General features: G+C 45.8%; 1 protein-coding gene across 1 annotated transcript in view; it reads left to right on the top strand.

Moving 5' to 3' along the window:
* Positions 1 to 13152, top strand: part of LOC137335025 (wee1-like protein kinase 2-A) — a 32352-nt gene extending 19200 nt beyond the window's left edge. Inside the window, exons 6-11 of the mRNA XM_068000113.1 lie at positions 537 to 683; positions 1204 to 1314; positions 1718 to 1803; positions 3223 to 3393; positions 10080 to 10225; positions 12180 to 13152. Of these exons, the coding sequence (XP_067856214.1) occupies positions 537 to 683; positions 1204 to 1314; positions 1718 to 1803; positions 3223 to 3393; positions 10080 to 10225; positions 12180 to 12336 (818 nt within the window). The 3' untranslated portion in view covers positions 12337 to 13152. The remainder of the gene's footprint in view (positions 1 to 536; positions 684 to 1203; positions 1315 to 1717; positions 1804 to 3222; positions 3394 to 10079; positions 10226 to 12179) is intronic.
* Positions 13153 to 14687: the final 1535 nt, after the last annotated feature.

Genomic DNA, 14687 nt, shown 5'->3' with positions numbered 1-14687 from the left:
TCCTTCTGACTCCCCGCTCAGGTTCCCATCCCACTGTCACTCTAGTTTAAACCTTCCCCAACAGCACTAGCAAACACCCCCACGAGGACATCGGTCCCGGTCCTGCTCTGATGTAACCTGTCCCGCTTGTACAGGTCCCACCTTCCCCAGAACCCAGGAATCTAAATCCCTCCCTCCTACACCATCCCTGCAGCCACGCATTCATCCTGTCTATTCTCCTGTTCCTAAACTCACTAGCACGTGGCACTGTAGTAATCCTGAGATCACTACCTTTTTGAAGTCCTGCTTTTTAATTTCTTAAATTCACCTTTCAGGACCTCATCCCTTTTTACCTGTCGTTGGTACCAATATGGACCACGACTACTGGCTTCTCTCTTCCCCATTTTAAGATGCTCCTTAAAACATACTTTGACCAAACTTTTGGTTATCTGCCTTAATATCTGACTCTCATATTTTGTTTGATAATACTCCTGTGAAGTGCCTTGAGACATTTGCCTATGTTAAAGGCACAGTATAAATGGGAATTGTGATTTCAGGGGGCAGTCTGGCAGATGCACTAATGGAGAACATGCGAGAAGGAATATTGCTGGCGGAGGGGGAGCTGAAGGAGATTCTACTGCAGGTATCAATGGGACTGAAGTACATTCACAGTTCCAGCCTGGTTCACATGGACGTGAAGCCGAGTGAGTATTGAGGCTCAATGTAAGGGGAGTACTGTGAGGACTGATCACATCGGTGCTGGATGTCGATTTGACTACTTGATGCTAAACTGATGCTTCAGATGTAAACGAACAAACTAGTTTACAATTGGTTAAGACTTCCAGTAACTCCACAGCTGCCACTCTTGACTTGAAGCTCTCTATTAAACTAGGCGTATCATAATCTAAAGCATAGTGGGAAGGGCCCATCTTGTACTGGTCACTCAAACACATTGGCCCATCGCAGTGCAGTTCCCTTCACCTCTTAAGACTTCAGATGCCTGTAGAGGCTTTACATTTGTTCAGATGGATGTTTGACCTGGGGTTTGCTGGACATTGGGTGAGAGGAGCCCAGGGCTGTTTACTTGTGGGTCAGTTGGCATCAGCATGCTGGGCTTTCTCCAACTTTTTAAATGAGGTCAGTACTTGAGAGCTTAACTCTCCTGTACCGCTGGTGATGGTCCTTTCAGTAACACAGGATCCCTTCATTGCTCCCGTCCCTTAGGTAACATCTTCATCTGTCAAAGAGTAACGCCTGACGTGATTGGTTGTGTGGAAGAGGAGAGTGACGCTGATGAGGAGGGGACTTTGGTCACCAACATACTCTACAAAATTGGTAAATGCCTTTTCAGTGGTACTTCAAGCAAGTTGGAGCAAAAGTTTATCGCTGAACCTTAGGGACTGCAGAAATGCAGAGTGGAGGGACAACTGTGGAGTGAGTTTACTGGGACCTCCAGGCAGCACATTCTTGAAACAAGGAATTTGTGGCTGGAATCTTGGTCGTTTAGTTTATAGATAACTCAACAAAAATCAAATTGGTTTCCTTTCTTTCAGTTTTCCTTTATTTACCCCCTCATTTTAACTGCACCTCCTCAGATAGTCAATAGTTTTGAATGATAATACGGAGGCTCTACAACCTGATTAAATTTAACTTGTAACTTAGCATTAAGTTCTCAACCTTGCAGCTGTGGTGTTTGATCTAGCTGGTGACTCACTCGGGAATACCTTTGCCTTTTAAGGTGACCTTGGCCATGTGACTTCAATCTCCAATCCACAGGTAGAGGAAGGAGATAGCTGCTTCTTGGCGAATGAGATCTTGCAAGAGGTGAGTTTAATTGAAAGATGGTGTAAAGAGTCTTGTGTCCCTTTGAGGGCCCCTCCCCCAAAACTAGGAGCATGAGTGACCGGGTGTCAGACAGTGAAGTTCTCCCTGGGAGGGGGTTTTGCTGCATCCCATTTATCGTGAATCCACCACGACTGCGCTCCTGGCTTCTCATACAGGCTGGCAATTTACTTCTGAAGTTACTGACCTTTAGATTTCCCTCATATTAGCTGTGACTCAGTGGGTAGGGCCCACCTGAGTCAGAAGGTCATGGGTTCAAATCCCAATCCAGGGATTCGAGTTCTTAGAGCAGCACTCCCTCAGCCTAGATTGTCGGAGGTGCCGTCCTTCAGATGAGACGTTAAACTAAGGCCTTATCTGCCCTCTCGACTGGATGGAGGATCCCTTGGCATTATTTGAAGAGCTGGGGAGTTCTTCCTGGCCAATATTTATCTCTCAATCAGATTATCTGGTAATTATCTCCTTGCTGTGCACCAATTGGCTGCCATGTTTCCTACATTACAACATTTCAAAAGTATTTAATTGGCTGAAAAGTGCTTTGGGATGACCCAAGACCATGAAAGGAATTATATAAATGCAAGTGTCTTTTTTCCTCCTTGGCTACAGATAGGCTGCAAGATAAGAAACCATCATATAAACCAGTTTGTAGTCAATCTATTATGTCTACCCTGGTAATCTGCTCAATGACCTTAAACTGAGTACAGTGGTCACTTTCCCCAGACCCTTTAATATATTAAAACTACTCCAATCTCCTGTGGAGTGACGATTGGATGCAACAGTACATGAGATTGGTGTGTTCATATCTGTATATTGTTTTCTATACCCACGACACTAGTTCCTTTTTCTATTTGCCTTGCAACATGACTCTTTCCCATGTTCCACCATTTTGCTTTCAGCACAGGCAAGTGTTTCCCTTTTTGTCTCCTGTTAAATAGCAGTTTTGAACCCAGTGTCAAGTCTCTGATCCCTGTGATTCCCACCTTGGAACAGCCTCCTTTCCACATGCAGGGTAGCGATGCCACGATCTGAACCCCTGTCTCGAGCACCGTGGGATCTGGGATGAATTCATTTGATCAATGTGGGGGCAAAGGTTGTTTGAATTACAAGATTCTACCAATAATTGAAGCACACGCTTGATTGCAAATCATAGGACAGGATTTTAAGAAACAAAATGGCAGCACAGACCAGTGTTTCCAGTTGCAAAGGAACTGGTTACAAGTCAGCTGATTTCAGTGCACGTGAATATTTAGTGTAAATGGCAAGTCAGAATTTTGCTCTATAGTCTTGCTTCCTTCCATGCTGGTGTCTGAATCCCTAGACTGAGGCTGTCTTGGAAGACCATCTGAAGAAAGCCCTTATTTACAAGATTGTAGCCCAACACAATGCATTCTGATCCCTCAGGACTATTCGAACTTGCCCAAAGCCGACATCTTTGCACTGGGTCTCACAATGGCACTGGCAGCAGGAGCCGAGGAACTGCCTCAGAACGACATGGCTTGGCATTACATCAGGAAGGGCAACCTTCCCACAATTCCTCAGCAGCTGTCACATGACTTTTACAGCCTATTGAAAGTAAGTAATTTATTCTTATCATTTATAAGATGGTAAATTAATGGAGAAATGTTGATCTCTGGGGTGATGTCTGGTGGGGAATTGTGTACTTACTGTATTCTTGGAATAGCAGTGCTTCTACAGAGCATGCTCAGATCAGAAGCTAAATGCAGAGTAAAGCTCCATCCACTCCAGCTCAGCACCTGTCACCAACTGGATTAGCGATCTTTCATTCACACCCTTGAATAGACACATGGCTGCTGAGTGAGGTCTGGTCAGGATGGCAGAGAAGGTCCTCCTGGGAAAAGGCCCTGGTCACTGGCCAAAGAATGACCTTTTGGACAAGGTGTCGGAGGACAGTTGCTGCTTGTGGGACCATGGTCCAGTTGTGATCTGTTTTCTGGGGGTGATGAGAACACCTTCCTGATGGGCTTCACCATCTCCCACCCAAACCTGTCTCTGGATTTGCTGTGGAGCATCTGACTGGTGAAGGCTAACTGGGCCACTGGAGTTTATTACATGATTCAATGTTAATGTGTAAGGCTTCTATTGGTCAATACAAATTGCTGACCCTTCAGGCCAGTTCTGCTGTTGATCTGGCTGCCCAAATGAGCGATTGAAGGATCCTATAATCAGAGATTGAAGGACTGTTCTATAGTGCAGAGCATCTTTCTTTTATTCTACATATAAATTATACACTGCCTATACAGAACTAAACAAAATGTGAAAGTGTAGACGTCTGGGGTCATGGCTTGGGCAGCTTTTCCTGTTCCTTTGATTCATTTCGATGTGGAGCTCCTTGGTCTCTCCTCTGCTCCCACCTTCAACTGCAGGTCGGGTGATCTGCCCACTGACCCGTCACTGAGTAAATACTCGTCGTTCCAAATGTTTGAGCTTCAAGACTCTAAATCTGTTGCGATTCTATTCTGCTGTCTGTCGCCTGTGGGCTCCAGTTTTACCTGCACCATGTTCCTGTCTTGATGCCTGAGCTAATGCTCTCCCCAGCACCTGGGCACCCACAAGGATGGCCTAAGCCTGCTACTTGGGTTGTGCCTGTTCCCTGGGCAGTGGGTGATATTGGTCACAGATGCACTAAATCGTTAAGGTCTTTAACAGGAGTTCAACTTCAGAGAGGGGTCTCCTGACCAGCCAGGACACAGTTCATTAGTTGCTAGTGTTTGCATCTTGACCATGTGGTGTAGTTGCCCATCTCATGACTGGGGTTTACATGGATATCCAATTGATAAATGCAAGATAACACCCACAGTGGACTTCCCAGCTCAGTTAACTGCACTATTATAGGAACAGAAGTAGGCCATTCAGCCCCTCGAGCCTGCTCCGCCATCTGATAAAGATCATGGCTGATCTGTGATCTAACTCCATATACCTGCCTTTGGCCCATATCCCTTAATACCTTTGGTTGCCAAAAAGCTATCGATCTCTGATTTAAATTTAGCAATTGAGCTAGTATCAATTGCCGTTTGCGGAAGAGAGTTCCAAACTTCTACCACCCTTTGTGTGTAGAAATGTTTTCTAATCTCACTCCTGAAAGGCCTGGCTCTAATTTTTAGACTGTGCCCCCTACTCCTAGAATCCCCAACCAGCAGAAATAGTTTCTCTATCCACCCTATCTGTTCCCCTTAATATCTTAAACTTTGATCAGATCACCCCTTAACCTTCGAAACTCTAGAGAATACGACCCCAATTTGTGTAATCTCCTCGTAACTTAACCCTTGAAGTCCGGGTATCATTCTAGTAAACCTACGCTGCACTCCCTCCAAGGCCAATATGTCCTTCCGAAGGTGCGGTGCCCAGAACTGCTCACAGTACTCCAGGTGCGGTCTAACCAGGGTTTTGTATAGCTGCAGCATAACTTCTGCCCCCTTGTACTCTAGTCCTCTGGATATAAAGGCCAGCATTCCATTAGCCTTCTTGATTATTTTCTGCACCTGTTCATGACACTTCAATGATCTATGTACCTGAAGCCCTAAGTCCCTTTGGACATCCACTGTTTTTAACTTTTTACCATTTAGAAAGTACCCTGTTCTATCCTTTTTTGATCCAAAGTGGATAACCTCACATTTGTCTACATTGAATTCCATTTGCCACAGTTTTGCCCATTCACCTAATCTATCAATATCGCTTTGTAATTTTATGTTTTCATCTACACTGCTTACAATGCCACCAATCTTTGTGTCATCGGCAAACTTAGATATGAGACTTTCCATGCCTTCATCTAAGTCGTTAATAAATTACTGGACTAGTAATCCAGAGTCAGGAGTTCAAATCCCACCACGGCAGCTGAGGAATTTAAATTCAATTAATTAAATTCAATTAATTAAATAAAATCTGGAATTAAAATACTAGTATCAGTAATGGTGGCCATGAAACTACCGGATTGTTGTAAAAACCCATCTGGTTCACTAATGCTCTTTAGGGAAGGAAACCTGCTGTCCTTACCCGGTCTGGCCTATATGTGACTCCAGACCCACAGCAATGTGGTTGATTCTTAATCGCCCTCTGAAATGGCCTAGCAAGCCACTCAGTTGTAAAATCTTGTTTTTTTAAAAAAAAAAGTCATAAGAATAAAACCGGACAGACCACCCTGCATCGGACCACTAGGCACCGGACATGACGACTGCAAACCAAGCCCAGTCGACCCTGCAAAGTCCTCCTCACTAACATCTAGGGACTTGTGCCGAAATTGGGAGAGTTGTCCCACAGACGAGTCAAGCAACAGCCTGACAAAGCCATACTCACAGAATCGTATGTTTCAGCCAACGTCCCAGACTCTTCCATCACCATCCCTGGGTATGTCCTGTCCCACCGGCAGGACTGACCCACCAGAGGTGGTGGTACAGTGATATACAGTCAGGAGGGGGTGGCCCTGGGAGTCCTCAAATATTGACTGTGGACCCCATGAAATCTCATGGCATCAGGTCAAACATCAGCAAGGAAACCTCCTGCTGATTACCACCTACCGCCCTCCCTCAGCTGATGAATCAGTCCTCCTCCATGTTGAACACCACTTGGAGGAAGCACTGAGGGTAGCAAGGGCACAGAATGTACTCTGGGTGGGGGACTTCAATGTCCATCAGAGTGGCTCTGTAGCACCACTACTGGCCGAGTCCTGAAGGACATAGCTGCCAGACTGGGCCTGCGGCAGGTGGTGAGTGAACCAACACGAGGGAAAAACTTACATGACCTCATCCTCGCCAATCTACCTGTCGCAAATGCATCTGTCTGTGAAAGTATTGGTAGGAGTGACCACCGCACAGTCCTCGTGGAGACGAAGTCCCGTCTTCGCACTGAGGACACCATCCAACGTGTTGTGTGGCACTATCACCGTGCTAAATGGGATAAATTCAGAACAGATCTGGCAGCTCAAAACTGGGCATCCATGAGGTGCTGTGGGCCGTCAGCAGCAGAATTGTATTTCAGCACAATCCGTAACCTTGTGGTAGAGTGAGGAATATGCCAGACCATTACCAACAAGCCAGGGGGTCAACGCTGGTTCAATGAGTGTCGAAGAGAATGCCAGGAGCAGCACCAGGCGTACTTAAAAATGAGGTGCCAACCTGGTGAAGCTACAACTCAGGACTACACACGTGCGATTCCACAACCAATGGATCAGATCAAAGCTCTGCAGTCCTGCCACATCCAGTCGTGAATGGTGGTGGACAATTAAACAACTAACTGGAGGAGGAGGCTCTGCAAAGATCCCCATCCTCAATGATGGCAGAGTCCAGCACGTGAGTGCAAAAGACAAGACAAGACCAGGCTGAAGCGTTTGCAACCATCTTCAGCCAGAAGTGCCGAATGGATGATCCATCTCTGCCTCCTCCCAATATCCCCACCATCATAGAAACCAGTCTTCAGCCAATTCCATTCACTCCACGTGATATCAAGAAACTGCTGAGTGCACTGGATACATCAAGTGGCACTTACTCACCAATAACCTGCTCACTGTTGCTCAGTTTGGGTTCCGCCAGGACCACTTGGCTCCAGACCTCATTACAGCCTTGGTCCCAACATGGACAAAAGAGCTGAATTCCAGAGGTGAGGTGAGTGACTGCCCTTGACATCAAGGCAGCATTTGACAGTGTGGCACCAAGGAGCCCTAGTAAAATTGAAATCAGTGGGAATTGGGGAAAACTCTCCAGTGGCTGGAGTCGTACCTAGCACAAAGGAAGATGGTAGTGGTTGTTGGAGGCCAATCATCTCAGTCCCAGGACATTGCTGCAGGAGTTCCTCAAGGCAGTGTCCTCGGCCCAACCATCTTCAGCTGCTTTATCAATGACCTTCCCTCCATCATAAGGTCAGAAATGGGGATGTTCACTGATTGCAGTGTTCAGTTCCATTTGAAACCCCTCAAATAATGAAGCAGTCTGAGCCCACATGCAGCAAGACCTGGACAACATCCAGGCTTGGGCTGATAAGTGGCAAGTAACATTCATGCCAGGCAATGACCATCTCCAACAGAGTCTAACCACCTCCCCTTGACATTCAATGGCATTACCATCGCCAAATCCCCCACCATCAACATCCTGGGGGTCATCATTGACCAGAAGCTTGACTGGACCAGCCATATAAATACTGTGGCTACAAGAGCAGGTCAGAGGCTGGGTATTCTGTGATGAGTGACTCACCACCTGACTCCCCAAAGCCTTTCCACCATCTACAAGGCACAAGTCAGGAGTGTGATGGAATACTCTCCACTTGCCTGAATGAATGCAGCTCTAACAACACTCAAGAAGCTCAACACCATCCAGGACACAGCAGCCCGCTTGATTGGCACCCCATCCACCCTGAACATTCACTCCCTTCACTGGCGCAGAGTGGCTGCAGTGTGTACCATCCACAGGATGCACTGCAGCAACTCGCCAAGGCTTCTTCAACCGCACCTCCCAAACCCCCGACCTCTACCACCTAGAAGGACAAGGGCAGCAGGCACATGGGAACAACACAACCTGCACTTTCCCCTCCAAGTCACGCACCATCCCGACTTGGAAATATATCGCCGTTCCTTCATCGTCGCTGGGTCAAAATCCTGGAGCTCCCTTCCTAACAGCACTGTGGGATAACCTTCACTGCATGGACTGCAGCGGTTCAAGAAGGCAGCTCACCACCTCCTCAAGGGCAATTAGGGATGGGCAATAAATGCAGGCCACACCAGCGACACCCACATCCCACTAACTAATTTTAAAAAAAATAAAATATTGTGAATAATTGAGGCCCCAAGACAGATCCCTGCAGGACTCCACTAGTCACTTCCTGCCAAGTGAGTACCTTCTCATTATCCCTACTCTCTGTCGTCTTTTGCTCAGCCAACTTCCTAACCAAGTCCGTACTTTTCCCTCGATTCCATGGGCTTCTATCTTAGCTAACAGTCTCTTTTATGTGGGACCTTATCAAATGCCTTCTGGAAGTCCATATAAATAACATCCATTGACATTCCCCTGTCCACTACTTTAGTCACCTCTTCAAAAAATTCAATCAGATTTGTCAGGCACGACCTACCTTTCACAAATCCATGCTGGCTCTCCCTGATTAACTGAAAATTCTTGGTGTTCTGTCACCCTATCCTTAATTTATAATATTATAACTATAATTATCTGTGGAATGGGAGGAGAGTTCACTTGAGAGGCTGACGTTACTTACACATTTGCTTTTATTTTGGCTCCCAAAAGGAGACTTAAATTCAGGAAAAATCCATCTGATAATAGCATCTGTTCCCACACATTGTGTAGAAATGCTTTGGGATGTTTAAGATGTTACCTACATAACAAACTTGCATTTGTACAGTGCCTTTAACATTGCTTAAAATGTCCCAAGGTGCTTCACAGAAGTGATATAAAATGGTGGGTCCAGTTGAGTTGAGGAAACAGCGAGCCTTAATTTCAAGAAATTCCACACCGAGCACAGGACAGGGTCTGTGTACAGCTCCTCATCAAATCACATCTCCCATGGTTACTTCTCCCCTTTCAGTTAACAGGTTTCTACTTGGGAACCTTTTTATATACATCTATCCTAGCTTAGTCTTCCTAGTTATGAAAATGGGTAAAGGTGGACTTTATTTGAAGGTCAGGAATTCCACGTTGCTGTGGGATTGTCCCTGACCAAAGCACTTACCAGTCAGATTGAGTTTGAGATCCTGTAACTCTTCAGGGGCATGTGTTCAGTGCTGGTTTGGGCCTTTGAAAATGTCAATGTTCAAAGATGTGGGATATTTTCATTTGAGTTCATCAAACCTTCTATCCATCCTCTAGTGAGTGTGGGCCCACAGCACAAATATTGAGGTGATGGGTGAGGGGGAAGAAACAGTCAGATACAATAGCTTGAGTGATACCAGGACAGTGTAGAGGGAGCTTTACTCTCTAACCTGTGCAAAAAGCAAATTGTACAGTGTATGACACTGACCATGTTTCTAATAGCTGGTATCCAAGTAATTGTGAAATTCTCACAACTTCCTATAAACTGTTTTCAATTTCAAATCCGTGTAACTGATCAGACCTGATGTCTCCAGGTTAAGGTGTTTAATTAAATTTGGATTGTACAGCTTTAATTCAAGTACAAACGTTCACTTGCTCTCACTTGTCCAGCTTGATGACAAAAATGCAACCAACAAATGCTGAGCATATGTTTCTGATCTCCCTCCCTCAGGCTGTGTCTCTCTTCTAATGGCTGTGTATTCTCTCCTGAACCAGCTAATGATTCGTCCAGATCCTGTGGAGAGACCTTCCTCGGCTGGACTGACCAGACACCCCGTCCTTCGCAGGAATTCGCGGAAGTTGGCCTCGCAGCTCCGGAAAGAGCTCAACGTAGAACGTTTCAGGACGGCCATGTTGGAGAGGTATTGGGAATGAGGGGAACAAGCCTGAGCTCTGCACAGTAACTAGGAAGTGGAAAGGTTGCCCAGAGAGGTGGTAAAGAAGGCATATGGGATACTTGCCTTTATTAGCCGAGGCATAGAATATAAGAGCAAGGAGGTTATGATGGAGCTGTATAAAACACTGGTTAGGCCACAGCTGGAGTACTGTGTGCAGTTCTGGTCGCCACACTACAGGAAGGATGTGATCGCTTTGGAGAGGGTGCAGAGGAGATTCACCAGGATGTTACCAGGGCTGGAGCGCTTCAGCTATGAAGAGAGACTGGGAAGATTGGGTTTGTTTTCCTTGGAGCAGAGGAGGCTGAGGGGGAACATGATTGAGGTGTACAAAATTATGAGGGGCACAGATAGGATGGATACTGAGGAGCTTTTTCCCTTCGTTGAGGGTACTATAACAAGGGGACATAGATTCAAGGTAAAAGGCGGGAGGTTTAGAGGGGATTTGAGAAAGAACTTTTTCACCCAGAGGGTGGTTGGAGTCTGGAACTCACTGCCTGAAAGGGTTGTGGAGGCAGGAACCCTCACAACATTCAAGAAGCATTTGGATGAGCACTTGAAATGCCATAGCATACAAGGCTACGGACCAAATGCTGGAATATGGGATTAGAGTAGACAGGGCTGATGGCCGGCGCGGACACGATGGGCCGAAGGGCCTCTATCCGTGCTGTATAACTCTGACTCTATGACTAAGTACAGGTGACCAGCATAGGTTGCAAGTGTCTAGGGACAAGGGAGTCCAACAAACAAGCTTCAACCCCCATCTGTCTGCCCTCTTGTGATGAGTCTGGCATTGAGATGATGGGGTAAATCAAGCTGGTCTTTATTGTGGTGTGGGGGAGATGGATGTTCCAATTTGAGGTCCTGGCAAAGCAGGAGTTTATAGATGCTCATTCTGTCCTGCTCTATCTAGCTGTTAAATTAATAAATGCCCAGTGGGTCATTCAGCACCTGTAAAGAGAAGGTATGTCTATGCTTTCTGAGCATATCCTTCCGTTCTGAATGCTACAGACCCAAAAGGTCATGACCTGCCTGTTCTCTTGACAGATGCTGATCGACCTGTATTTCCAGCATTCAGTCTTTCAGATTTCCACTTTGTTTTAATTTCCCATTAGTGGGCATGACTCACTCCATCTTGGGCAGATGACTAACCTTGTAATCATAAACTCAGATTTGGGGTATTGAATTTCTGTAAATGGTTGCCAAGGGAGCACCTGCATCAATAAAACTGTTAGCTCTCCCGAGGCTGTGCTGTTCAGTAGTGTGCCATACAATGGTGCCCAGTTCAGTCCTTTCGGCTGAATTAGTTGCTTTTGCTACAATTGACCTCTGACCCTGGGCTATCTGGTAGGTGGGGTAGTCGAGTGACTAATTCAGAGGTCCTGTTCGGTCACCATACTTGGAAAGTGCATGTCTGAGGATAAAGTTTTGGTTGCAATGTTCAACCATTAAATAACCCAATATTATTTAGGCTCTCATGAATGCCCATTTGAGCTGGGCACTGCTGGTAACTGGAACCCTGCACCAGGAGGGTAGGCCCTTCAAGGAGGTGGAGGGTAGGAATGGCCAAGGTTGTAAGATGCCAGGTTGGTTCACTTTAGAATGCTGCCTGTTGAATGGTGAGATTGTTATACTCCAGTTTGTGAAATGGATGTTTGTGGGTGCCTCTGATCATTGGTGTTGTTACCCAGGTGACTCCCAGTACTCTGCACATGACCTTAAAGCTGGAGGAATCTAATCCCTGAAGGGTGTGGAGGATCGAGCAGGATTAGACTAAGTGACGCATGAAGAGAAACACCAGGGTTGACTTTGAGCCAAATGGCCCCATTCAGTTACCTCTAATTTAGTAAACTGCAACATGGTGTTTGGGCTCATCATTCCTTTTTAATGTTTGCTTTCTCTCCCCAAAATACTCTTTTAGGGAGTTGATGAAGGCAAGACTCTCTCAGGCCTTCCCACAGTCTGATCTTAAAGCCCTTCACTCAGTGAAGAAACCAATCCTACCAGAGAAGAGGAGTCAGAGGATGGTGGGAGGTCGAACCAGCCGGTCAATGAGCTTCAATTGTGGTGGTTACTGAGGGCCAATCCAGGGGAAGGGAGGGTGAGAATATGGCACCAGTCTGGGGCTTGCTTGATAAACCGGCTTGGACAACCTTCAATCGGGTAATTGATGACTTCTCTCCTGGTTCAATCAATCTACCTGAAACAAAAGAGCCTGAGTAGGCCAGAAGTTTCAGACTTAAACTGCAGCAGTCTCTAAATGTAATCTTGGATCACCTCTGGTCCACTTCTCGCCCACCCTTTTGATAGCACACAGCTGCAGTGTGTAATGGCAGCTCTTGTCTTGAGTATTTTTATATTGTAGTTTAAAATGGCCTCTCTCTAACCTGTAAATGTTGAGCTTTTAGATCTTCCTGTTTATTTATCCAATCTCCAGCAGCTAGCTGTCTCATCTAGATAAAAACCACTAGTTACAGGTATTGCAAACTATTCATATAAAAAAAAATCCCTCTAATGCAGCAGTAACTCTCATTTTAGGCTCAAAAACACTCTTGGAGGGGACTTAAGGCATCAAGTGTTTGAAATGAGTCTGGGTTGTGTATATTTGTCTGTTTTAGAAATGTCACTGAGCAGACTTGTCCCTTTTTCAGTGGGTTTGGTTTGAAGCTTCTGTTAACTCCTCAGCCTGGCTGTGGGAGATTCCAGCACCTGAACAGGGTTAGTGAGAGCATTTACCAAAAGGTGTGCAAGTCTGATCTCATGTACAGGGATCAAAATCTTCAGTGGAGTGTATTTACAAGGGAAATGCCCCTCAAAGCTACTGCCATTTAAAAATGGAAATGGAATGACTGTTTTTATCTAATTTTATTTAATTTTAATGGATAATTGAGTTCTGTGGAGAATTCAACTGTAATTAAAGTTTTAATTTTCGTATTCCTGCCTGTGCTTCAATCACTAATCGATTCCAGTTCTGTGTCCAGGGAATTGTGGCTCAGCCAGTTTGTCACCTGATGCCCACACGTGGAACACTTGCCAAACATGGGTCAAGGGTCAGGATTGGGCCCTTCCCATAGCTCCATCACCTTCATTAAACCATAACTTCCTGTTCATTATTGGTAATGAACCGTGTTCAAAGATGGCTTGATGACTGCAAAGCACCATGGGATGTTCTGACATGAGGGCGCTGCAGAAGTGCAAGTTTGTTCTTAAACATTTGAGAGGGAAAAATCGCTGTATTCACCCTCAACACTTGGATTTGCTGATTAGCTTAATGAGGAATTTACACATGCTGCTAGCAGGAGGGGGTGGGGGGTTCTACAGTCAGGAGGGGGTAGATAGTTTCTTCAGACCTGATCCTGATATGTTGCTTCCCAGGTGCCAGGGGTCAGGACATTACAGAGCAAATACAAAAGGTTCTGGAATGGGAGGATGAGCCAGAGGTCATTGTTCACATGGGAACTAAGGCCATAGATTGGAGTAGGTTTGTGCTTCTGCAAAGGGATCGTAAGGAGCCATCTTCTAGATTAAGCAGGGTACCCTCAGGCTAGTCTCGATTACGCTCGATGCCATGCACTGGACCAGATGTGGAGAGAAAGATTAGGATTGTGTAGAAAGGGTTTCACATTCTTGTGATACTTTTGTACCGACTCTGGCCTTCACCTAAACCAGAGGGTCCAATGTCATTTTGGAAAAGGTAAATAGGGCAGTGCGGAAAGACGTAAACTTTTTTATTCGTTCGTGGGATGTGGGTGTCACTAGCTAGGCCAGCATTTATTGTCCATCCCTAATTGCCCTAGGAGGGGAAAATGCACATGTCAGAAAGACCAGGCAATCAGCAGGGTGAGGACAGTTAGGAACAGGAGTAGGCCATTCAGCCCCTCGTGCCTGCTCTGCCATTTGATAAGATCATGGCTGATCTGTGATCTAACTCCATATACCTGCCTTTGGCCCATATCCCTTAATACCTTTGGTTGCCAAAAAGCTATCTCTCATTTAAATTTAGCAATTGAGCTAGTATCAATTGCCGTTTGCAGAAGAGAGTTCCAAACTTCTACCACCCTTTGTGTGTAGAAATGTTTTCTAATCTCACTCCTGAAAGGTCTGGCTCTAATTTTTAGACTGTGCCCCCTACTCCTAAAATCCCCAACCAGCGGAAATAGTTTCTCTCTGTCCACCCTATCCGTTCCCCTTAATATCTTAAACTTCGATCAGATCATCCCTTAACCTTCGAAACTCCAGAGAATACAACCCCAATTTGTGTAATGTCTCCTTGTAACTTAACCCTTGAAGTCCAGGTATCATTCCAGTAAACCTACGCTGCACTCCCTCCAAGGCCAATATGTCCTTCCGAAGGTGCGGTGCCCAGAACTGCTCTCAGTACTCCAGGTGCGGTCTAACCAGGGTTTTGTATAGCTGCAGCATAACTTCT

This window comes from Heptranchias perlo, chromosome 18, assembly GCF_035084215.1.
Source record: "Heptranchias perlo isolate sHepPer1 chromosome 18, sHepPer1.hap1, whole genome shotgun sequence".
In the NCBI taxonomy this organism is placed as follows: Eukaryota; Metazoa; Chordata; class Chondrichthyes; order Hexanchiformes; family Hexanchidae; genus Heptranchias; species Heptranchias perlo.
Note: the sequence above shows the minus strand (reverse complement) of the source record. Positions and strands in the feature narration are given on the sequence as shown.